The 24,753-nt window shown below is 42.0% G+C and overlaps 2 protein-coding genes across 4 annotated transcripts in view; both read left to right on the top strand.

Moving 5' to 3' along the window:
* Tmem62 (transmembrane protein 62) overlaps window positions 1-11,936 on the top strand; it is a 29,448-nt gene extending 17,512 nt beyond the window's left edge. For all 3 annotated transcript variants that reach the window (XM_052726089.1, XM_052726088.1, XM_052726087.1), the window contains exons 11-14: window positions 2,476-2,560; window positions 5,895-5,999; window positions 8,921-9,039; window positions 11,096-11,936. In XM_052726089.1, the coding sequence (XP_052582049.1) occupies window positions 2,476-2,560; window positions 5,895-5,999; window positions 8,921-9,039; window positions 11,096-11,422 (636 nt within the window). In that variant the 3' untranslated portion in view covers window positions 11,423-11,936. The remainder of the gene's footprint in view (window positions 1-2,475; window positions 2,561-5,894; window positions 6,000-8,920; window positions 9,040-11,095) is intronic.
* A 1,451-nt stretch (window positions 11,937-13,387) lies between these two features.
* Window positions 13,388-24,415, top strand: Ccndbp1 (cyclin D1 binding protein 1). The gene is made up of 11 exons (XM_052724885.1): window positions 13,388-13,586; window positions 13,707-13,766; window positions 14,051-14,130; window positions 16,642-16,723; window positions 18,630-18,723; window positions 18,909-18,982; window positions 19,588-19,664; window positions 19,940-20,217; window positions 21,611-21,671; window positions 23,626-23,672; window positions 23,907-24,415. The coding sequence occupies exons 1-11, from the start codon at window positions 13,487-13,489 to the stop codon at window positions 24,019-24,021; spliced, it is 1,068 nt and encodes a 355-aa protein (XP_052580845.1). The 5' UTR covers window positions 13,388-13,486; the 3' UTR covers window positions 24,022-24,415.
* Window positions 24,416-24,753: the final 338 nt, after the last annotated feature.

The raw sequence follows: 24,753 nt of genomic DNA on the forward strand, positions 1-24,753 counted from the left end.
GTATTCTTCCCCCATCTTCCTCATTAAACTCTAGGCTCTGTGAGTATGAGGATCTTTGGTATGCCTACCACATGGCAGATCTTCAACAAATGTTTCTTAAATGAGTCAGCGATTAAGAATTTTTTGTTTTTGTTTTTGTCTGGTTGTTTTTTGTTTTGTTTTGTTTTTTTTTTCCCAGACAGGGTTTCTCTGTGTAGCTTTGGAGCCTGTCCTGGATCTTGCTCTGTAGACCAAGCTGGCCTCGAACTCACAGAGATCCGCCTGCCTCTGCCTCCCGAGTGCTGGGATTAAAGGCGTGCACCACCACCGCCCGGCTTTGTTTTATTTAATTTTAATATGCACGATTAAATGGTCTGGAGAGAGGCTGTAGCAATTTATACTCTAGTTCCATGAGCTCTTTCTTTTTTTTTTTTTTTTTTTTTTGGTTTTTCGAGACAGGGTTTCTCTGTGTAGCTTTGCGCCTTTCCTGGAACTCACTCTGTAGTCCAGGCTCTCGAACTCACAGCGATCCTCCTGGCTCTGCCTCCCGAGTGCTGGGATTAAAGGCGTGAGGCACCACTGCCCGGCCCATGAGCTCTTTCTTATCATGAACATTAACACAAAATACAAAAAAAAAATGATATATAGTAAAATGTTGAGGACAATTGAAACCTTCCTTAATTTTACTTCCCCCAAATAGCTTTAGGGTATGCACTTACATACATAATATTTAAATAATTGTTATTTCAATTTACTTTTATTACATGAATAACTATGCTTTTTGAAGAAATGAATAATGAGTATTTGCATTTTATCATTACAATTTTTGGATGATGATTTTTTTCATTAATTTAAAATTTTTGTTTTGTTTTGTTTGAGACAGGGTTTCTCTGTGTAGTCCTGGAACTTGCCTTGTACATCAGGCTGGCCTGAATTCAGAGATCCGTTTCCCTCTGCTTCCCTAAGTGCTGGGATCAAAGGTGTGTGGTATCACCACCACCGCTGCCCCAGCTAATTTTAAATTTTATTTGGGAGATTCTTAAACTGATAAGAATAGATATTTATCTTAGCCAAAGGATTAACCAGAGTGATCTTTGGGAGATTATTAGTAGCCACTTAGATGAGTATATGAACCACTGGGAATATTACCAACTGCAGGTACTGATTCTGTGAGTCTGAGATTCTGCATTCCACCTAGGCACAAGGTGATTCCAGTGATGGTCTGGAATGGGGCCACACTTAGAGAAACAAACGCCTAGGTTACATGTCTTTTCTTAGGAGTTGTTCTAAGTCAATGACTTCTTTTTTGAAATCAGAAAGTGCATTCTCTGCTTATTTAACCTGTGGTATACAATTTATCCCTGTCCCATATCCAACTCTAAATAAAACAGATTACCCTTCAGGTGTAGTGAAACTCTAATATTGGTTCAAGTAAATTCAAAAAAAGCAATACTAAGAAGTTCATGATATTATCAGTGAATCAGATGTTTGGTTCTTTTTGATCACATTTTTTTTTGTTACAGAGTATTTTGTTGTTGTTGATGTTAAAAACAAAACCTCTGTCCCGTCTTCACATACTTCAAATACCAAATGTTTGGGGCTTTCTAGGCTAAATGATTCTCTAGTTCTCTGTGGATACTGATTGGGGTGTTCTAGAATTTAACTCAGTCCTCATACTGACTGCCAAGAAATAGAGTCAGTATGACAGGTTAAGGGCTCAACCCTCCTTGTTCCCTCCATTCTCAAAACGATCAGGTCCAGAATGACGCCCATGCTCACATGGACTAGCTCTAAATTGGAGGTTCCTAAGACTTCCTTTCTTGGGTTTAATAATTTTCTAGAACGGCTCACAGAACTCAGGAAGTCAGTTTCCTTATTAAATTACTGATTTATTATTTAAGGATACAACTCATTATCAGCCAGATAGACGAGAGGCAGGGGACAAGCTTGAATGTGAATGTCCATCTCCTCTGAGGCACATGCCACTGCCCTAGCACTCCCGCTCTTCACTAGTCTCTGAACCCCTTCAGCTAGGGTTTTTATGCAGTTTTCACTCTGTGGGCATGCTTGGTTAAATTATTGGCCATTAGGGACGAATTCAACACCCTCTTCCCTGGAGGACAAAGCAGGATGGTGTGAGCATGCAGTGCCAACCCTCAGCACATAGCCGGTCTCTCTAGTAATCAGACCCCGTTCTTAATGGCGTTCTAGAGCTTGTTATTAACCACAGGTACCATTCCTTCCGCTCCTCACCCTAGAGTTGTTTCACGAACCAGCGGCTACAACCAAGTATTTTAACAGGAGTGCTCTACTATTTCCTGTTATCATTTGTAAGATTACAAAGGTCTTAGGAGTCATTGGCAAGAACAGAGGAAGAAGATTAAAATACTTATTTCTTATTATGCCATTTACATTTTTGTTAATGAAGCCAGTTTAAAAGCCTTGCCTGGAGTCGTGCCAGCATATCTGTTCACATTAATGTCTCTTTCTCTGCAGGCTCGGGTCCTGTTTGTGTTGATTGTGCTGACCCAGCTCACCATTCTGATTACATTTAGATATCTAGCATACCCAGAGCTTAAAGGTCAGTAGTCATGATTCCTTTTGTTCTCAGAAGATTGCAAAGTATCCCGTAACACCCTCACCATTAGCAAGTATACAGAGCAGTGTAAACTGTTTCGTTGCACTCTGTGAGGTGCATTCTTCAGATGGCCATTCTTTTTCTGTAATGTTTTTATCTTGAAAAATAATTCTTTTCACACACATCCCCTCCGCCGACACTGTATGGTAATAAAATGTGGTTTACTCAAAATAGGGGAAATTCACAATATAACTCAAAATGGCCAACTTTTAATATAAGTAGCTGTTTTTTATATATAAATAGCTATTTAGTGTAATTTTATGTTTGAAATACCTTTGAATAGAAAAAAATAATTCAAATAGTTAAAAATAAGGCACTAATACAAACTTGGAAGAATTTGGCTGGGCATAGTGCACATGCTTCTAATCCCAGAACTCAGGAGACAGAGGCATGTGAATCTCTGTGAAATTAATCTGGTCTACATAGGGAATTCCAGGCCAGCTGGGGCCACACAGTGACATTCTGTCTCAAAAATCTGGGGAGGTAAAATTTAAGTGGTGCGTGTGTAATCTTGAATTACACACACAGATCAGGCTGTAGAGTAGCTGTGAAGGAGACTTTGCCGTAAAGTGAGAGGTGTCTTTCCCTGTAAAAGTTCCATGATTATTTTTGCCAAGCTACCGAACTGTCTCTGTAATATAGTGATGAATAATGGGAATTAATTGATCATTATTAATACAATTAGAAGAAGGTGAATTTTCAAATGAGGACAGTGAACAGGAAAGTCCCACATCCTAACCAGATTTTTTTCCTCCTCTCCTTAACTATTTCCTCACTGTTGAGAGCCTATGACTGAAGGAGGTAGTCTGGTGTCACAATTGTCTCATCTCAGACTTCTCAAGGATGATTACCTGTGTCTGTCCTTTTTCACCGCCCACCCTAAATGATGTGTATGCAAACCCCTATCTTGATGCCTTGAACATAGCAGATGCTTTGTAATAAATGATAAAGTCTCTTGCATGTCACCCCCGTTAAGGGAGTCATAGAGATGCGACGTGCCATCAGGCTGCGTGGCATGTGCATAAAGTCCCCAGTGGAAGCAAGAGGATCTAGAGTTAGAAGCCAGTGTGAACACGTAGTGGAACCCTGTCTCAAGGACAGGAAGAAGATTTTGCGTATTACCTTGACAGCTCCTGAAAACGCTGCTTATTTCTCCCTGGAGACTATCCTGTCAGTAGAGCTGGGCAACAGCTCTGGAGAATGTGCATTTAATGACTCTTTGAAGCTTCCCACGAGTGTGTTTAAACAAAAGAGTGATTTGCATTTCCACTCTCGCTTTTCCTCGTGAAACACCCATTTATAAACATGTTCATATAACAGCCCTACCATTGGTTATTGGTTTGCAGAGCTGAAACATGAAGCTGCAGCTAGCTAACCTTTCTCCCCAGTTTTCAACTCTTCCCGTCATTTACTGCAGTCTTACTGGGTCCCGTCACCTGCTTCTGCTAGGTTGGAGGCAGTAAGTGGGTGGAGAGCAGCAGTCCTTTTGTTCCCCTTGCATTCTTGCTGGCTTAATCTGTCCCAAGCAGGTTGTGATGTGGCTCATGCCTGTAATCTTGCCCCTTAAGAGGCTAAGGCAGGAAGATCGCCATGAGCACAAGGATAGCCTGGGTTACATAGTGAGTTTCAGACCAGCCTGAGATACAGAGTAAGGATCTCAAAAAAAAAATATAAGCCGGGCGGTGGTGGCGCACGCCTTTAATCCCAGCACTCGGGAGGCAGAGCCAGGCGGATCTCTGTGAGTTCGAGGCCAGCCTGGGCTACCAAGTGAGTTTCAGGACAGGCGCAAAGCTACACAGAGAAACCCTGTCTCGAAAAACCAAAAAAAAAAAAAAAAATATATATATATATATATATATATATATATATATATATATATATATATATATATTATATATTATGTATATGAGGACATTAAATATATAAGGACATTATATGGACATTATATATATAAGGACATTAAAAAGTATAGATTCCTAGGCCAATTTAAGCTAACTGGATTGGAATATATGGATATCTATTCTTAAGTGTTTAGGTGATTCTGAAAAGCAACCAGGCTTAGAGAGTACACAAGAGCTCGCCTTTGTGCTGGTGTCTTTGAGGGTTAAGGTTGCATTACTAATCTTAAAATAATATTGAAATTGCATGTCAGCATGTTCTTCCTGACTGATTGCCTTAATAGCTACATCACATAACTTCACCTTCTCAGATACAAAGAATCTATGAGTATAGCAGAATACCATTAGGAATCATTTCATTAACTTTTTTTTCTACCAGTTGTGTTTGATTCTATCCTAGGTCTCAGGGATGGATATCCAACCTCTGGTTCCTGACCCTCCAGGGAGGGGAGGTGGTAGTGGGGGGACTGGAGGAGTAGAGGGATGGGAAACTGTGGTCAAGATGTAATATATGAATAATATATGATATATGAATAAAAAAGATACAAAGAATCTAATTTCAAAGTATTTGAACAGAGTTATGACCACATTTTAAAGTAAAGCTACATATTAGTTTGTCAAGGCTGAAATAACAGCATATCATAGTTGGCCCAAACCACAACAAAATCATTTTCTCAAAATTCTATAGCTAAAAGTCCAAGATCAAGCCCCCCCCCCCGCCACACATACACACACACACACACACACACACACACACACACACACACACACCATGCCTTACAGATGGCTACCTTCTTCCCTCTGTGTCCTTCCATGATTCTGTGTTGTCTATCCATTGATAGGTAGAGCTGTATGGTCAGGGCTGCTGTGAAGTAAGAGCGTACCATATATGGGGAAGGGCTACTTGGACAGATACTCATGTAAGATAAAAATGGGAAATATTTATATATTTGATAGAGCTTTTAGAAGTTTGTGCACTTGAATACTGAATCCTATGAAAAGGAGTTATGACTTGATTGATCGTCCTTTGAACAGGGCACGATCTTTCAAGTCTATCTGAGGATAAAATAATGTAGTGTAGACCTCTGTCGTGTGTCTGTCACTTAAATTCATAATTTACATGAGAATTAAATATATTATAGTATATGTAATTATGTATTCCCATCTACGTTTCTGTCTATAAAATGTCTTGTTCTGCTTTCTGTGATTCTGTGTATCCTGGCTCCCCAGGATTCTGGGTTTTAGAGTAGTGTCTGTGCTACCATGTAACAAAAGATTGGCTGAGGATGGAGGCAGTGCCAAGGAAATCTGGTAGAAAATGCTTCGAGAAGTTAACTTAGCATGTATTTACCAGGTTTTTAAATTTTTCTTCTGTTTAGGACCTCTGGGATTTGCAAATATGACCACATTTTCCCTTCATATCTTGAGCAAAATAAACATCTTCTACTATTCTGTGTTGTTGCTGACCTTGTACACAGTGCTTGGTAAGTAAAGGATAAACTCTGAGGTTGTAGAGAAGTCTGCTAAAGAATATATTGAGAATTTGACAACAAAATAATTTATGCTCCAGGTATAACAAATGGCATATGAGTCCTTCATATATCCTGTCCTGATTTTAGAAAATAAAGTTATTTCTTAATATGTTTAAATTCATGTAGTCAACATCAAGTTAAAGAAAGGATGTTAAAAACACTAAAGAATCAGGATTTATATAAAAACATAGAAAGCAAAAATCTGTGTAAGTGCTACTCTTTACAGAGGCCTTCTCTGGCCATCTTAAAAGTTTTCTAATGTTTATTAGGATTTATATTAGCTTCTCTTTACTGTCTGCTTCCTTATCAGAATATCCATGGACATCTTGTGAGTCCTGTTTACTTACATGCCTGGTACCAAGTCTGATGAGTATGTCCTTCTGGGAATATTAGCAATGTGTGGTTGTTCTCTGTTTGAGATGGGGGTCTCACTGTATGGCCTTGGGTGACCTGGATCTCACTATTTGGACCAGGCTGGCTTTGAACTCAGAGATCTGCCTGACTCTGTCTCCTCAGTGCTGGGATTAAAGGCGTGTATTACCATACCCAGAGAGAAGAGATTTTAAGGACAGTGAGGAAGGGTATGAGTCAGGCTGATCTCTGCGAGTTCGAGGCCAGCCTGGTCTTCATAGTAAATTCGAGACCAGCTAGATTAACACAGTGAGAGTGTCTCAATAAAAAGTCACAATAAAATTCATCTAAACAATAGAGATACTGAAATGAGGGAAGGGTTCAGTCATGATCCAGGTGTCTGTTCTAGTGGTTATTAAGTCTAATGCTTTATTTAGCCGCTTATAGAAGCAGAAAGTCAAATATGGTAGCAAACATCTGTAATGTCAGCATCTGGGAGGCAGAGGCAGGTGGCTGTCTGTGAGTTTGAGGCCAGCCTGGCCTATATATTGCCTATGACTTTTAAAGACAGAAAATTATAGTATTTGTATTTTGAGAAGAGATATTTACCTATTCCTTCCCACTCTTGACAGAAACCCACATATAAGAAGGAACAGTGACTAATAATAGAGCTGAGAGACTTGTCAGAATGACATTCTGGATGAAAAACTAAAGAGCAAGCTAACAGGAGTGTTAATTCTGACCATGTACAGCTGATGGACAACAATGACTGCCTGATAAGAAAAGTCCATTAATAGTAATAAGAAAGAGGAGTATATGAATGTAGTTTTCAAATTTCCCATTAAAAATAGTTGAAGATGGACTGGAGAGAAGGCTCAGCAGTTAAGAGTATGTACTGCCCTTGCTGAGGACCTGAGCCTGGATCCCAGCACCCGTGTTGGGCAGTTCACAAGTACTCATAACTCCAGCTCCATAAAGACCCTGTACTTCTGGCCTCCACAGGCACTCATGCACATACCCACACACTAGCATATACACATACGCATAATCTTTAAAACCAGTAACAAAAATCTTTAAAACATGCTTAACGTTTTATTGCTTAATGAGTAAATCTCAGTTATTTAAGAATTATCTTCAGTAATATCTCTTTGCTTCTTGAAAATGTTTGTGTGAGGCTGGAAAGCTGGCTCAGCAGTTAAAACTGGATACACTCCCAGAGGACCAGAGTTTAACACAGCACCCACATGGTAGGTGGCGCGCAACGAGCTGTAATTCAATCCCAGGGTATCTGATGCCATCTTCTGGCCTTTTAGGGCATAGCATGCATGTGGTGTGAAGAATACATGCAGACAAAATACTAATATACATAAAAGTAAATAAAATCTCAAAGAAATTTAAAAAGAAGAAAATATTAATGCATTATACTAAAGTTATTACAACAGAATGTTAAAAATCTTAATGCGTATCATAGTGTTTTCAGAATTTACAAGCCACATACTTATTTCAATTATATCATAGACTGAAGTGATTTCATAATCCAGAAAAATGTGGAGAAAATAGCTGGTTTTTATTTTCTGGCTTTAAATTTCATTTTTATTTCTTTTTTTTTTTTTTTTTTTTTTTTTTTTTTTGGTTTTTTTGAGACAGGGTTTCTCTGCGTAGCTTTGCGCCTTTCCTGGAACTCACTTTGTAGCCCAGGCTGGCCTCGAACTCACAGAGATCCGCCTGCCTCTGCCTCCCGAGTGCTGGGATTAAAGGCGTGCGCCACCACCGCCCGGCTCATTTTTATTTCTTTATGTCTTAATTGGGGTTTCTGTAACTGTGAAGACACACCATGACCACAACACCTCTTACAAAGGAAAACATTTAATGGGGTGGCTTACATTTCAGAGGTTTAGTCCGTTAGCATCACGGTGGGACATGGCAGCGAGCAGGTAGAAGTGGTGCTGGAGCTGAGAGTCCCACATCTTAATCAGCAGGGAACGGGAAGTGGTCTGTCTCACTGGGTGGGGCTTGAGGATATATGAGACCTCAAAGCCCACCCCCACAGTGACACACTTCTTCCAACAAGGCCATACCTACTCTAACAAGGCCACACCTCTTAGTAGTGCCATTCCCTTGGGGGCCATTTTCTTTTGAACCAGCCCATTTTCTTTTCTATGTGTGTTTGTACGGTGGGCGCAGGTGCCACAGTGTGTGTTTGGCAGTCAGATTCTCCCCTTCCACTATGCGGCTTGCAGGAACTCACTCAGGCGGTCAGGCTTAGGACAGGTGCCCTAACCCACTGAGAGACCACACCGGCCAAGACTCCTAGGGTTTTTGTTTGTTTCTTTTGTTTTGTTTTTTGAGACAGGATTTCTCTGTGTAGCTCTGGCTGCCCTGGAACTCACTCTGTAGACCAGGCTGTCCCCAAACTCACAGAAGTCTGCCTCCTGAGTGCTGGGGCTAAAGGCATACCCCACCATACCTGGCAGGATTCATAGTTTTTAAGTCTTCTACTTTTCTGTCCATTACTCTCCCAGGACCATGGTTTGTTGGTGAAATAATTGATGGCAAATTGGGTTGCTGCTTTTCGTTTGGGATATTTGTTGATGGACATTTCCTGCAAGGTGGTCTAACATTCATAAGTGGAATTATGCAGGTAAGAAGTCACCAGAACATGCTGGCCTTGTTGAACTAATTGTGTGGCAGGGATCTCCAACCACTACCATGCATCACCATCCTCCCTGTGCTACCTGCAGGGCGGTGTCTAACAGCCGAGGTTTGTTCACTTCCTATCTGCTCCCTCTACTCTTTTGTAACATCAACATCTGCTTTTAGCCAAAAGGCCAAAAAGTAACTGTAGGCATCTAAAATACATTCTGGCCATCCAGGGTTCTTGTTATTTGTTTCATTGTGCTTTCTTTTGGGGTGGGGGTGGGGGTGAGACAAGGTCTTTCTGTAGTCCTGGCTGTCCTGGACTCACAGAGATCCACCTGCCTCTACCTCCTGAGTGCTGGGATTAGAAGGCGTTCATCACTATGCCCAGTTTTCATCACACTTTTTTATTGATAAAAATGAAATAAGAGATTTATGGCAGAATAAATTTTACATTTCCAAGTTTTAAAAACTGACTATGGTAAGGAAAAATGTTTCAGAAGGAAGAAAAGAAAAACTCGATACATAAGGAAAGTGAATGTCACTTAAGGAAAACTTCACTGTACAAAAAGCAGCGCTGGGCTTCCAAGTGTCTTAGCAGAGAACACGTTGGAAAGACGGCACTCTGTCTCCATGTAGCACACTATGGGACATCCTTTCCAGTGTCCTTATTTGGAAAACACCGATAGAGCAGTTTCTGTTTAATTCCTTTAAACACACAGCTTTCGTTTCCATCCCTATCCTCCGGCCCTATTTCCAATTTCTACCTGGTCCAGTGGTCAGCAAGCACTACCTGAAAGGGCCTCATACTTCTCCCAGTCCTGAACTTGGCATTCGTTTCTTCTTCTCAGAATGCACTGCCCTCAGCTGACTCATTGCTGCCCTTCGTGCTCCAGGGAGGTCTCCTAGTTCATGATGCAATGATTTCCTTCATTGAACTTACCGCAATTATAATTATCTTCCTTGTAAATATACATCTGTCTATAATATATATGTGTGCATACATAGATATTTATCTTTAATGGGCCCTTTTAAATTTTTATTTATTTATTTATTTATTTATTTATTTTGGTTTTTTCGAGACAGGGTTTCTCTGTGTAGCTTTGCGCCTTTCCTGGAACTCACTTGGTAGTCCAGGCTGGCCTCGAACTCACAGAGATCCGCCTGCCTCTGCCTCCTGAGTGCTGGGATTAAAGGCGTGCGACACCACCGCCTGGCTTTATTTATTTATTTATTATGTATACAGTGAGTGTTCAGCCTGCATGCCAGAAGAGGGCACCAGATCTCATTGTAGATGATTGTGAGCCACCATGTGGTTGCTGGGAACTGAACTCAGGTCCTCTGGAAGAACAGCTAGTGCTCTTAACCACTGAGCCATCTCTTCAGCCCCTAGTCACTCTTTAGCCTGCCATCCATTCCTTTCTTTTATTTTTGGTTTAACTTGTTTACCAATGTCCCTCTAATTTGGAGCTTAGCACAGGCCTGCTGTAATGTGTACTGTATGGATATTTGTTGAGTAAGCCACACAGCAACTACACCTAGCTGAGATCTAACTTATATTTCAGTATTCAGAATGCAACCTCAGTACTGATACCTAGTCCTCCTTGCACTCTGCCAACATAGAGTACATACTCCGTTGTGTGCCTGTGCAGATCACTCAGTTCATTTCCAATGTAAACACTGTCGTGTATCTACTCTTGGGATATATCTGTGTCACAGTATATCAGTATTACAATAGGGACTTTAACATAAACGATACCTACCTTTAAGATAAACGAGAAAACAGGCAAATACACACACAGTTAACTCTAGGCCTACTGTTCTCTTATAAGCAAGTATGATCAATGCATTAAAAATCAGACATAGAAGAGCTAGGACATAGCTCAGGAGTAGATTGCTTGCCTAGTGTATGCATATCCCTGAGTTCCATCCCCATCTCCCCATCCTCAAAGAAAAAGCAGTCAGAGACTTAAACCTAAGACATATTAGTAAAAGCTACTACTACTGGGACCAGACCCCTGTAGGGCTTGGTGGTGTTAATGGCTCTCTCTTTCTTCCAGCTGGTGTTTTTTAACATCCCCTTGATGGCTTATATATGTTGGAGCTTGCTGCAACGGTGCTGTGGTCACAACTTCAGGTCTCATCTCCACCAAGGAAAACACTTGAGGATTATACCTGTTCACCTACTTATTCTCCTACTGTACATATGGCAAGTTTATTCTTGCTACTTTCTTCATGTGACTTATGGCACGCTAGCCTTTTTATTCTCCCCATTGCGGACCTGGTTGACATTGCTGACACCTGTACTCATTCGTTGTGTGTGGACATCGAACTCCACTGAACTTGGAACATTCATGGTGCAGTTAAAAAGTCATCTGAGCACCTGAAGACCGTGGCTTACAGCTGGCAGCCTGGCGGAAGTCCAACCTTCACATTTGTAGCCCAGATCTCTGCCCCAGTGGCAGATGGAAAAGCCGGTATCAGCGGGTGAGCTTCAGGAAGCTGTCACTCCTTGAACATTTGGATGTTGGAAGTGTTAACTACTGACTTCTGCAGTGTGAACTGCAGAGACATCTAACAGTTGATCCTTTCTCCCTCAGGAGGCAAAGAGCCCTGATCAAGGAGATCCCCAGGGTGGGGGTCTCTGTACTTGAGTACCTCAGCACTACTGTGTTTGTTAGGGTCATCCTGTGAAAAGCATCCAGCCCACACCTGGAATTCAGCAGCTGTTCAGGGTGCCATGTTATGCCTAGGGAACCTGTGGAGACTTGGGCTGGACTTTGACTTCTCTTGAAACTTTACTTCCCAGCCTGTTTTCCCACCGATTATGGGCTTTCTGCTTCCTTGGTAGGGGCCATTTTCAACTAATCAAATAAATGAATGAATGATAAATATCACAAATGTCGGCCTGGAAAAATAGCTCAGTGGTTGAGAGCATGTACTTCACCTCTAGAGAACCTGAGTTCAACTCCCAGCAACTATGTCAGGTGGCTTACAACTGCCTGTAACTCTAGCTCCAGACCAGAGCCTCTGTGGGCAGCTGCATTCATGTGTGCACAGATGTACACATAATTTAAAAATAATAAAAGATAAATATTAAAAGAAAGAAATATTGGGGCTGGAGAAAAGGCTGAGTGATTAAGAGCATTGGCTGCTCTTCCAGAGGACCCGGGTTCAATTCCCAGCACCCACATGGCAGCTTACAACTGTCTGTGACTCTAGTTCCAGGGGATCTGACACCCTCACACAGAACCACATGCAGACAAAACACCAATGCACATAAAAAAAGTTTTAAAAAAATCACAAACGAATCTGCAATGATGCTAAATACGGAAACCAGAAAGTGGGTCTGGCGTCTGGGGCTTGGAGAAAGAGTCACCACGGGGCTGCCACAGGCATAGTTACAGGCAAAAAACTCAGACATATAAAATAAAAAAAATAAAAAGGTGGCCAGGTCTCTAGTCGGTCAGAAGACACCTGGCCGGGTCTTTAGGAGGTGGAGCAGGCGTGGCACGGTGTCAAGGTGGGGCGGTGGCGGTGGCAGGGCCAGGCACCTGGACAGGAGTCTCAATCTCCAGGCCCGCTGAGAAGAGGAAGCCAGGAGAAGGAGGCGTGGCTGGGTCTCTAGGACCGGCTGGGGGGCCGTGGGCGGGTCTCTGGGAGCGGGAGGGAGGCGTGGCCTGATCTCTAAGTGGGTCGGACAGGGTAGGCGGGTCTCAAGGAGGGGGAGGGAGGCGTGGCCTGATCTCTAAGTGGGTCGGACAGGGTAGGCGGGTCTCAAGGAGCAAGAGGGAGGCGTGGCCTGATCTCTAAGTGGGTCGGACAGGGTAGGCGGGTCTCAAGGAGGGGGAGGGAGGCGTGGCCTAATCTCTAAGTGGGTCGGACGGGGTAGGCGGGTCTCAAGGAGGGGGAGGGAGGCGTGGCCTGATCGCTAAGTGGGTCGGACAGGGTAGGCGGGTCTCAAGGAGGGGGAGGGAGGCGTGACCTGATCGCTAAGTGGGTCGGACAGGGTAGGCGGGTCTCAAGGAGGGGGAGGGAGGCGTGGCCTTATCTCTAAGTGGGTCGGACAGGGTAGGCGGGTCTCAAGGAGGGGGGAGGGAGGCGTGGCCTGATCTCTAAGTGGGTCGGACAGGGTAGGCGGGTCTCAAGGAGCGAGAGGGAGGCGTGGCCTGATCTCTAAGTGGGTCGGACAGGGTAGGCGGGTCTCAAGGAGGGGGGAGGGAGGCGTGGCCTGATCTCTAAGTGGGTCGGACAGGGTAGGCGGGTCTCAAGGCAAGCGGAAGCGTGAACTGATGGCCTAGGTGTCGGGAAGGCGGGGTCGCGTCACTGGGGAGGAAGGGGCGGGGCGCGATGTATATTGCCGGAAGCGAGGGGTGTTTGCAGCACCGGAAGTACAGCGGCAGGGGCTGAATGGCTTAAGCGTCCTGACTAGAACCCTGTGAGAAGCCGTGATGGCGAGCTCGGCAGCCGCAGTCCGCTTCGTTACTCCGCCTCTGGAGCAGCTCCGGCTCTTGGCAGCGGAGCTGCGCTCGCTTCTGCCTGGAGTGCGGGGTGAGTTGTGGGAATCTGAGGCCCGGGGTTCCGGGTAGGGCGGTCGGGCGTCAGGTCAGGGCTCCGCTCACCTGTCTTTTGCTTTCCGGGTGGTCCGGCCTCCCACGCTACACCCTCAAGTCGGCGAAGCCCAGGAGAGAACCGAGCATTTTAATCGAGAGTTGTTTTGGAGAAGACTTAGTAAGTGTCTCTGCCGTTGCAGACTCTTCCCTCATATCTCCCTGCATCCTAACCTCTTTCCCCTCTGCTGTCCCCAGAGGAAATCCCTCCCGCTCCTCATCCCTTCTGCTACCCATCCTCGGCATTTGAGGCTGAAGTATAAAACGATTTCTGGAGTTGTTTTGGAGATGTTTATGATGATAAGGGTGGAGAAGGGACGCGTTATCTTAAAAAGTCCGAGTGACAGTTGCAGCTTTAACCTTTTAAATACTAACTTTGGCATCTGCCGCCTCTGCTACCCCCAGATGAGGCAGCAGTGAAAGTGTCAGGGGAAGCCACGATTCTGACCACTCTCTTCTCCCGACTTCCACTGCCATCTCCGCAGGTGAGCTTTACTTCCGGAATGTTTGTGCTGCCTCTAGTTTTCTTCTCCCCTTATACGCTCAAGCCACATTTATTTTTTTCTATTTATCAAATGAGATTATAGTTCTTACCGCTCGGGATTGTTGTGAGGACAGGGTAGAGAAGTCTTCTAAATTCAGTCTGAAACTCAGCCAGGTTAGTTCCAATTAATTTTAATTTATAGTTATTTCTCATACATATTCCCCATCTGAAAGATGGGCAAGCAGGTTTAGAGACTCGGGTCAAGATTAATAAATGGTGGAGGTGGAATTAAAAGTCTACAAAGTATCTAAGCAACACCTGTTACACAAAACCCTTTAGTATTAAATTGTTTGTTTACCAATTTATTTTACTTAATTACTAATATGTGGACAATATAAAGTTCAAAAGATACCAAAGTATACTAAAATACATATCTTCCCACCCCAGTTCTTCTTTCTATCTGATTTCCATTTCCTTCTGTATTATTCTATACGATCTGTTCTGTGCATATATACATCTCTCAGTGTTTCTTTTCACACACTGGTTAGATACTTATAAACATTGCTCTAGACCTTTTAAAAATTAATGTAGCTTAGAAGTTGATTTTTTTTTTTTTTTTTTTTTTTTTTGTTTTTTCGAGACAGGGTTTCTCTGTGTAGCTTTGCGCCTTTCCTGGAACTCACTTGGTAGTCCAGGCTGGCCTCGAACTCACAGAGATCCGCCTGGCTCTGCCTCCCGAGTGCTGGGATTAAAGGCGTGCACCACCACCGCCCGGCTAGAAGTTGATTCTTAATGGCACATAAAAAAGTTGCTCAGTTCTTTGTAATGCTTGATATAAAGTAGAGTAACTATAGCAGTTACAAACAGCACCCCAGGTGGACTTTTAAACTGTTTCCAACTTGCAGCTATTGTAAACAGCACTGTAGTGAGTTGTAAGATATAATCTTTGTATACACATGTGTGTTGATGGAAAAAAATTCCAGAGGTGCAATTACAGGAACAAAGAATTAATGCATTTTAAATTATCCTTTATTATGTAACTAAAAATAAAGCTAGATACAGGGCTGTGATCAGGAATGCCCGGTGCCACATTTTTCTAGAGCTACATGTACTCCAGAGTAGGTTATTTTATTTAAGTGTTTATTTTTATTTCATATCTATGAGTATTTTGCCTGCATGTATGTGCACATGAATTGTGTGCTTGGTGCCAGTGGAGGCCAGAAGAGGGCACTGGATCCCCTGGAACTGGAGTTAAAGATGGTTGTGAGCTGCCATGTGGGTTCTGGGAACTGAACCTGGGTCCTCTGCAAGAGCAGCAAATGCTCTTCACCTCTGAGCCATCGCTTCAGCCCAAAGAGTAGGTTGTTTTATACTGACATATTTGTTTGTTTGTTTGTTTGTTTTTTGGTGCTAGGGATTGAACCTAGGACTTTACATATACTGTACAAACACTCTACTACTGAGCTACACTCTCAGCCCTGCATGAATGTATTCTTTTGTTTTTGTTGGTTTTCTATAGACAGGGTTTCTCTTTGCATCTCTGGCTGTCCTGGAATTCACTCTGTAGACCAGGCTGGCCTTGAACTTATAGAGATCCGCCTGCCTCTGCCTCCCAAGTACTGGGATTAAAGATGTGCATCTGGCTCTGACTGTCTTAATATGATAGAAAATTTCTTTTACTACAAACAACTACAAAGATAAATACTCTTTTTCTGCATATCTTAAAACAGCGGCTCTCAAACTGTGGGTCGTGGCCCCTTTGGGGCATCAAATGACCTTTGCACTGGCATCACACATCAGATATCTGGCATATCAGATATTTACATCATGTTTCATTACAGTAGCAAAATTATGAAGTAGCAGTGAAAATATTTTTTTGTTGGGGGCCACCTCAACATAAACTGTATTAAAGGGTTGTAGCATTAGGAAGGTTGAGAACCACCACTTGTCTTGAATGATTTGGTAATAAGGAAAAAGATAAATTGTATGAGAGCAGACAAAGACACAGTAATGGCATGATGCAGTAGTTGGCCTGTATTTAACAAAAAGACCAGGTGCTGAATATTTTAAGCTTGTTAGGACAAATGCTCAACTTTTCCCTTGTAATACAACTATAACTGTTAGATGTTTGTACACTAATGAACATGACTGTGTCCTAGTAACACTTTATTTATAAAACTCAACAGTGAGCCTGCATGAGCCTCTGGCCATAATTTACTTTCTACTGGTCTAAGTGCAGTGATTATCTCATGTCACAGCACAATTGCTTAGGATATTAAATAGCAGAAATAAGTTTTTTCTTCATTTTGTATTTCTTTTTTGAATTGTCTGGTATCTACCTAATTTCTTTCTAATATGGGATGCATACATCATAAGCCTGACTTATAATAGGCTTTCAGAAGACATTTGATCATGCTTTATAGATGTTTGATCTCTTCCTCAGTAAATGGGCTGACAGCATTGATATTGAACATTTGCTCTATTTATTCTGAATTCGTCCATCACTTCTTAGGAAACCCAGAGGATCTGTCAGCACATCTATGTTGCCATCAAGGAAATTATTACAATATATTATTCACTTCCTAAGGATCAGGGTAAGTCACTGTGTATATACAGTAGTGTTGCATTTATAGACTAGATCTTTGCTAAGGTAGTAGACTATATCCTGATGTTGCATATTAATATGTAAACATTTATCAATATGTAAACATTATTATATATGTTTATCTTCAATGTAATATGATATATTTATATGTAAACATATTATACATGTCTATTTTTCTTCAGTTTTGAGCATGTGACTTTTCCCCATCAAATAGTCAAAGATAATTTTATAATGTGAGTGACCTCAGTAGCACTCCATTAGGATAAAGTACAGATGCTATGCACCTGTGATTTCCCACTGTTATGCTTTACCTGATTCTTTAAAAAGTGTGGACGGGCGGCAGTGGCGCATGCCTTTAATCCCAGCACTCGGGAGGCACAGCCAGGCAGATCTCTGTGAGTTCAAGGCCAGCCTGGTCTACAGAGCGAGATCCAGGACAGGCACCAAAACTACATGTAGAAACCCTGTCTCCAAAAGCCAAACAACAACAGAAAAAAGTGTGTGTGTGTGTGTGTGTGTGTGTGTGTGTGTGTGTGTGTGTGTGTGTGTGTGTGTGTGCAGGTACACACATGGGGAATGGGTTCTCTCATTCCATTGTGGGTTCCTGTGAGTAAACTCAGACCATCAGGCTTGTGCAGCAAGTTCTTTTACCTACTGAGCCATCTCAACTGGTTATTTTAAAAAGATATTATTTATTTGATGGGTATGGGTGTTTTGCCTTCATGTGTGTCTGTGTACCACATGCATGTCTGGTCCCTGCCAAGGTCAGAAGAGGATATTGAATCCCCTGGAACTGAAGTTACAGACAGTGTGATCTGCTATATGGGTTTGGGAATTGAACCTAGGTCCTCTGGAAGAACAGCTAGTGCTCTTAAGTGCTGAACCATATCTTTAGCCCTCAAATGATCCTTTATAAAAATCATTCAGGCTGAGCGGTGGTGGCGCACGCCTTTAATCCCAGCACTCGGGAGGCAGAGCCAGGTGGATCTCTGTGAGTTTGAGGTCAGCCTGGTCTAAAGAGCGAGATCTAGGACAGGCACCAAAACTACACAGAGAAACCCTGTCTCAAAAAAACTAAACAAACAAACAAACAAAAAACCATTCATTATTTGTGTCTGTATATGTATGTGCACACGTAGGTGCATGTGTGTATTCAGGTGCTCATGCATGTGTATATGAGTATATGTGGAAGGCAGGACCTTGTGTTTTTGAGAGAATCTTCATTGGAGTTCCTATCTCTGCTTCGTCAGCACTGGCATCATAGGACTCTGTTTTGACTGCCTTTCTCCTGTAGGTTCTGGGAATTACACTCAAGTGCTCATGTTTACGTGTGACTGGCACTTTATCAAATAGGCTGTCTTCTCAGCCCCTAATTCACTTTTCTTTTCAGTTCATTCTAATATGCTTGCTGAATCTAAGCTCCATACCCATGCCAAGGCCATCCCTACCCTCCCTCCTCCACCTAGCATTACATCATACTCTGTTTGAAGACCCTTCTCAAGTTAAGAGCCCACCAGCATGGCCTGTAGTTTTATACCTTCCTTGAAGTTATGCTGAGAAAATAAATGGAAACATGTCATAGTTCATGAGGATTACTTACAAATTCTTAAAACTTCCAGTGTTTTGTCCATACGTATCAAAGGGCCAGTGTCCTTAATGAATGAATGAATACACATAGAAAGACTCCAACACCGTTGAAGAACAGGTCTAAGGAATGGCAGGAGGGCCAATAAAATGACATAAGAATTTAAGTAAGACTTGAGTCTTGCACTGATGCATGATTTAAAGCATGTAGGTGTCTGTTACTGCATAGGTCCATAATACTAAGAATCCAGAAAGCAGGTGGTGACTTTCGAGAAACGACCAGGCTACTTACTGTTTGGGTTTGGCCACAGGGATCACCCTGAGAAAGCTGGTACGGAATGCTACTCTGGACATTGTGGATGGCATGGCTCAGCTCCTGGAAGTGCTTATCTCTCCATTTCACAGGTAGCAGTGCCACAGTGTGGGATGACAGCTAGTGGGCTTCCTTGACCCTAACAGCAAAGTTATACATCGTCCCTCATAGTGGACAGTATATATAATATAATATATATAATATATAAACAGGAAAGAGGGTTTTAGGAGACAGGAACCTACGTTATTGATATGTCCTTATTAATTCCTTTTTCCAGCACTGAGAACAGTGACCTTATTTCCTGCAATAGTGTCTCAGTAGCGTGCCAACAGGTGCCTGAGATTCCAAAAGGTGGGTAGAAGTAAGCTATTAGCTGCTGGTCAAAGTAGAGAGGCCTCTCATGTCCAGCTTCCAGCTTTGCCTTACATAAATAATTGAATTTCTATGAAGACTTTAAGTGAAATAATATGTAGTTGATTATCATCAATATTAATTGACTTTAGTACTTTTTGCCATTCCTCATACTGGTTTCTGGTTTGGTTTGGTTTTGGCAGTGCTGGGGATTGAGCCCAGGGCATGCCAGCCAAGGGCTCTACTGCTGAGTACTACTCCTTAAATTCAGCCTCCTCCTCTTGCTGTGGCTCTGTCTCTTGTTGAACAGATACAGTTTTCTCTCCTGTTACTGCCCCGGGAGCAGTATCGGAGCACACTGCAAGGGTTATAAAGCAGAGCCAGGCAGACTAAGTGGTTGTCAAGAGGACTGTGATACCAAACACCACGGGACAGTTTGGTTTCTTCTGGTGGTGAAATTAAAAAGCCTTTTTAACCCTCTGTCCAGGCAGAGGGTATAGTAAGAAACGTTTTACTTTAAAGCAGTGTTGGTTGCCTTTTGTGGTCTTAAGAGGAAGGGTAGGTTTCTCCTCGAATTCTAGTACTTGTGATAATTTCACTTCTAGATAACAAAGCTGCAGCCCTTTTGATGCTGACAAAGAGTGTGGAGCTTGTGAAAGATGCACATGAAGAGATGGAGCAGGTGAGGGCACTTTCATGACCAGTAGATGAGAACTCATCATGAAGACAGGGAGTTAGTTCCCTGCAACTGGACTGAATAATCCCAGTCTCACTCCTGTCCAGTCTTCCATCTCCCACCATCTCTGGTTTGTGTCTTAGTACCACTTCTCTGTTCCTTACTGGACAAGGAGAAGGGCAATGTGGTTTATAGATTGACTCAGTTTTGTAGCCGATAGCAAAGCGGGTGACTGATGGTGGTGGAGTGTTTGCATTTGCATATATGATGTTATTTCTTAGGCTGTAGAAGAGTGTGACCCTTACTATGGCCTCTTGAATGATTCTGAGGACAACTCTGATGGCCACAATGATGAGGATGGTGTATTAGGGCTTCCAAGCAATCGGGACTCATACTGGTCACAGGAAGATCAAGAGCTCATAACCCCGTGTCTTGCATTGGTGAGAGCATCCAGAGCTTCCCTCAAGAAAATCCGGGTTTTAGTGGCCGAGAATGGGAAGAAGGAGCAGGTATCCCAGCTGGATGACATTGTGGACATTTCTGATGAGATCAGCCCCAGGTAAGCATGTGTCACACTTAGAAAGAGAAGCACTGTGATCCAAGCTGCTGCTGCTCCAGGGTTTCCTTCAGCTTTTTATATTTTGAAATTTTTCAAGTCTAAAAGAAATTGAAAAAGTACTTCAGTAAATTGCTGTGGGATGGTCTGTATGTCAAATGTGTTGCTGATTGGTCAATGAATAAATCACTGATTGGTCAGTGGCCAGGCAGGAAGTATAGGCGGGACTAACAGAGAGGAAAATTGAGAGAACAGGAAGCTGGGAGTCAGGGAGACACTGCCAGCCGCCATCAGGACAAGGAAGATGTAAAGTACCGGTAAGCCACAAGCCACGTGGCAAGGTATAGATTAATAGAAATGGATTAATTTAAGCTGTAAGAACAGTTAGCAAGAAGCCTGCCACGGCCATACAGTTTGAAACCAATATAAGTGTCTGTGTTTACTTGATCGGGTTTGAGCGGCTTGGGACTGGCGGGTGAGAGAGATTTGTCCTGACTGTGGGCCAGTCAGAAAAACTCTAGCAACAGTAAATAGCTCTACATCCTTTATTTGGATTCTCCCAGTCACCTATTTCCCCTGTATATTTATTTCTTGATAAATAGATATATTTTTCCTAAATCATTTAGGATATAAATAATTTTTCACCCCTAAATATTTTATCAACAATTTCCTAAGAACAGATATTCTTAGAGTCACATTCAAGAGATTTAGCATTTGATGTAATAGTAATATCTAATACTTAGATTTCTCCATTTGTCTCAAAAAATATCTTAATAAATTCCACTTCCATTAAGGTCTCTTACTACATTGGGTTGGCATCTGTTTAGTTCCTTGCAATCTGGAATAGTCTCTGTCCCTTCTAGTCTGATTTGACATTGGCATTTCAGAATTATACATTGTAAATACACAACAATATGGGTTTATAAGATTATTTTCTCATAATAGTAATAAAGTTAAACTTTGGGTCAAAAATATAAGTGTTCTGTACTTCCCTCTATCTCCAGTTGGGGAGGCACGTGATGTTGATTTTTCTTCTTGTGGTAATAAATGTGGTCACATGGTTAAAGCAGTGGCCTCTTTAGGAAGGCCCCTTTACCTAATGTGTCAAGCTCCCATTGATGAACTCTTCCAGTATCACTGACTACACTGATGGTTTCAGATCCTCTTGTCTTTGACTCAACTAGTCATTCCTCATCCTGTGAACCATGGGCATTTTTACCCCAGCTTCCTAAATAGGATGTGTTTGTTTCAGTAAACATTGATTGAGTTGCTTCTGCATCGCATGCATACCTACTTACTCGAATTAAGGAACTGAATCGGTTGTGTACTGGAAACAACCACACTGAGCCCTGTCCCCCCTTTTTGGTTAATGGTTATATTTTCCTTCTGCTCTTAGTGTGGATGATTTGGTTCTGAGCATATATCCACCTGTGTGTCACCTCACTGTGCGGATCAATGTAAGTACTAGATTTGAACTGGTAGAATTTTATTAGTCTCTAGTATTCCCTATAATCTATAGAGCATCTATATCTTTGCCAAACTTGTGTGCAAGTATAATAGTTTCACAGTTCTTACATATATTTGTGCTTGATAAAGACTAGCTGAATTTGAGTTATAATAGCCATGCGCTTTGATACTTTTAATTGTTTTATAACCACTTGGATAATCATTTGAAAATAGAAAATAGTGCTTTAAAAAGTAAAATTCTTTTTTTGTTAATTTTTATTTATGGGGGAGGGGGCTTATATGCACATATCTGTGTGCAAATGCATGTGCACATATGCAGAGTCCAGAAATTGCTGAGTAGACTCTGTCACTCTCTACCTTATTACTTTGAGACAGGGTCTGTCACTGAACCTGGAACTAGTCTGGTAGCCAGTAAGCCCTAGTGATCTCGTAATCTCTGTTCCCCAAAGCTCTGGGGTAACAGGTAACATGGTCATAGCCAATGTACATTTGTAAGCACTCTTTGCCACTGAGCCATCAGCCCAAGTCAAATTCCTTTTAGAGATCCGATTTTACTGAATCAGTACCATAATACATATTTTGTATGTATAACACACATTTGTATTTATGGTTTTATTGTAGTCTTGAAGTGCTACTGCATTTATAGCGTTCTGTTCTTTTATTTTTATGAACTCAAGTTCATACCACTAATGTTACTGGGAAGAAAAGTGAACCTGCCAAGTAATTTAAATTTTATAACAGGATGTGTTGGTTCTAATATTTTATAAATTAGATGGTAGATTAATTAATGTGTAGAATGTTTCAGTAAAACAGATTCTTTGGGACATTAACTTTTAAAAAATTGAATTTCTGAGAAATAAATATTCTATCAATGATCCCAAACACAGGATTATATGAAGTAATTCATAAATATGTATGTACATGTGTGTGTGTGTGTGTTATTTTATATTGTTGCCATTCATCCATCCCCATGCCGTCTTTTGGTTGTGGTATGGTGCTAGGGATTCCAAGTAGGATATGCCAAGCCAGGGCTCTGCTGCTGACCTACAGCCCCAGGTCTTGAAATCTTCAGTTTTATCGTCTTGAACTTCTTAAAGTTCTAAACAGGAATAGCTAGCTCATAGCCTGAGCCATCACAAACTCCCTTAGAGTCTCCTTTTTCTCTCTTTTTTGAAACATTCTTTCTGTGTGTAATCCAGGCTGCCATAAAACTCTCTATTCTCCTTCGAGGTTGAAATTATCCTTTTTTTCCAAATTAAAAAAAATATTAAAATTAGCTGGGCGGCGGTGGTGCACGCCTTTAATCCCAGCGCTCCTGAAGCAGAGGCAGGTGGATCTCTGAGTTCGAGACCAGCCTGGTCTATAGAGTGAGTTCCAGGACAGCCAGGGCTACATAGAGAAACCTTGTCTCAAACAAATGAACACACAAACAAAAATTAATTAAATTAATTAAAAATTATGAAAACATAATAATGTTACACCAGCAGTGTTTCTAAGATCTTGTTAAGTAGGAAAGAATCCATAATGGTACTAACTTAACCTAATTAGCATTTTAAATTGCATTTATTCATTTATTTATTGTGTATACATGCTACACATGTCACAGTTGTGTATGTAGAGACCAGAGGACGACTGTGGTAGTCTTTCCCAGGAATCATATTCCGGTTGTCAAGTATGGCAGCAAGTGTGCTTACCCAGTGAGCCATCTCATCGGCCCTAATCAGCATTTTTGTTGTTGAATATTTTATCTTCGAGGCTCTTTTCTTTCTTTCTTCTTTTGACTGAGTGCTGGGAGCTCAAACTCAGGTCTTCATGACTGCACAGCACAGCCCATGTAAGGCTCTTTTTAAATGATTCTCTTATCGTCAATACATGGATCTTCAAGCTCTTTCTTTTGGTGCCAGGGCTCAGGATGAGTGACATCTCTCTCTTTTTTTTTCCTAGTCTGCGAAACTGGTGTCTGTTTTAATAAAGGCACTTGAAATTACAAAGTAAGTCTGAAGACTTCTCCATACATGGCTTGAGAATAAAATTGTCTGGCCAGCTATTATCAACAACTAACCCCATTTCAGAGAGTTGGGGAGGGAAGCTGTGGGTGTGGGCAGGGTGCGGAGCAGCCAGCCTGTGAAGAGGAATGCTGCCTTCTTGTAGTTTCCCCTCTGCACCTCCTGGGAATGGCTTTTCCCTTCACACTGTGTTAATAACTTGTTCTCTTTTCCTCTCAGAACAAGTCATGTGACCCCCCAGCCAGAAGATAGCTGGATCCCTTTACTCATGAATGCTGTTGATCACTGCATGAGCAGAGTTAAGGAGCTCACTCAGCATGCAGCTGCATTGTGAGCTCCCAGGCCATTCTTACTCCTCTTTCTCCTGCTCCCACAGCCAAGATCCAGAGTCTGCTTTTATTTATTTATTTTTATTTTTTTCCCCTGTGTCTGCTTTTAGAAGTGGAGCTATGATAGGGTTCTTGCTGGATGGAAAGGAAGCTCCTGTCTGTATTTCACAAGAGCTTCTTATCAAGATGGTAGGCTAGGACAGATTGGCAGTTTTCTATAAATCATATGAGTGTGATATGCTTCTATGCTAGACACAAAAGAAATTTGTATAAATTTGTGCTCTCAGCTATTTCTTGGAGATTCTTAAGGGAGTTGTCCTATTCTCTATTTTACAGTAAAGTATATTGTTTTATTAAGATTTTGATGATCTCAATAAAATGCTAACCTATGCAACTAAATGTGTCATTTAATGCAACTAAAAGTGTCATTTAAAATCTTTTTTTTTTTAATTTTTTGGTTTTTTTCAAGACAGGGTTTCTCTGTGTAGCTTTGCGCCTTTCCTGGTACTCGCTTTGGAGACCAGGCTGGCCTCGAACTCACAAAGATCTGCCTCTGCCTCCCGAGTGCTGGGATTAAAGGCGTGCGCCACCACTGCCCGGCCATCATTTAAAATCTTTTATTGTGAGACAGGCATGTTGGCATACACCTTTAATCCTAGCACTTGGCAGTCAGAGACAGATTTCTGAATCAGATGCCAGCCTGGTCTACATAGTATGTTCCAGGACACCCAGAGAGC

Source organism: Peromyscus californicus, unplaced genomic scaffold (assembly GCF_007827085.1).
Source record: "Peromyscus californicus insignis strain IS unplaced genomic scaffold, ASM782708v3 Scaffold_7__1_contigs__length_154581171, whole genome shotgun sequence".
Lineage (NCBI taxonomy): Eukaryota > Metazoa > Chordata > Mammalia > Rodentia > Cricetidae > Peromyscus > Peromyscus californicus.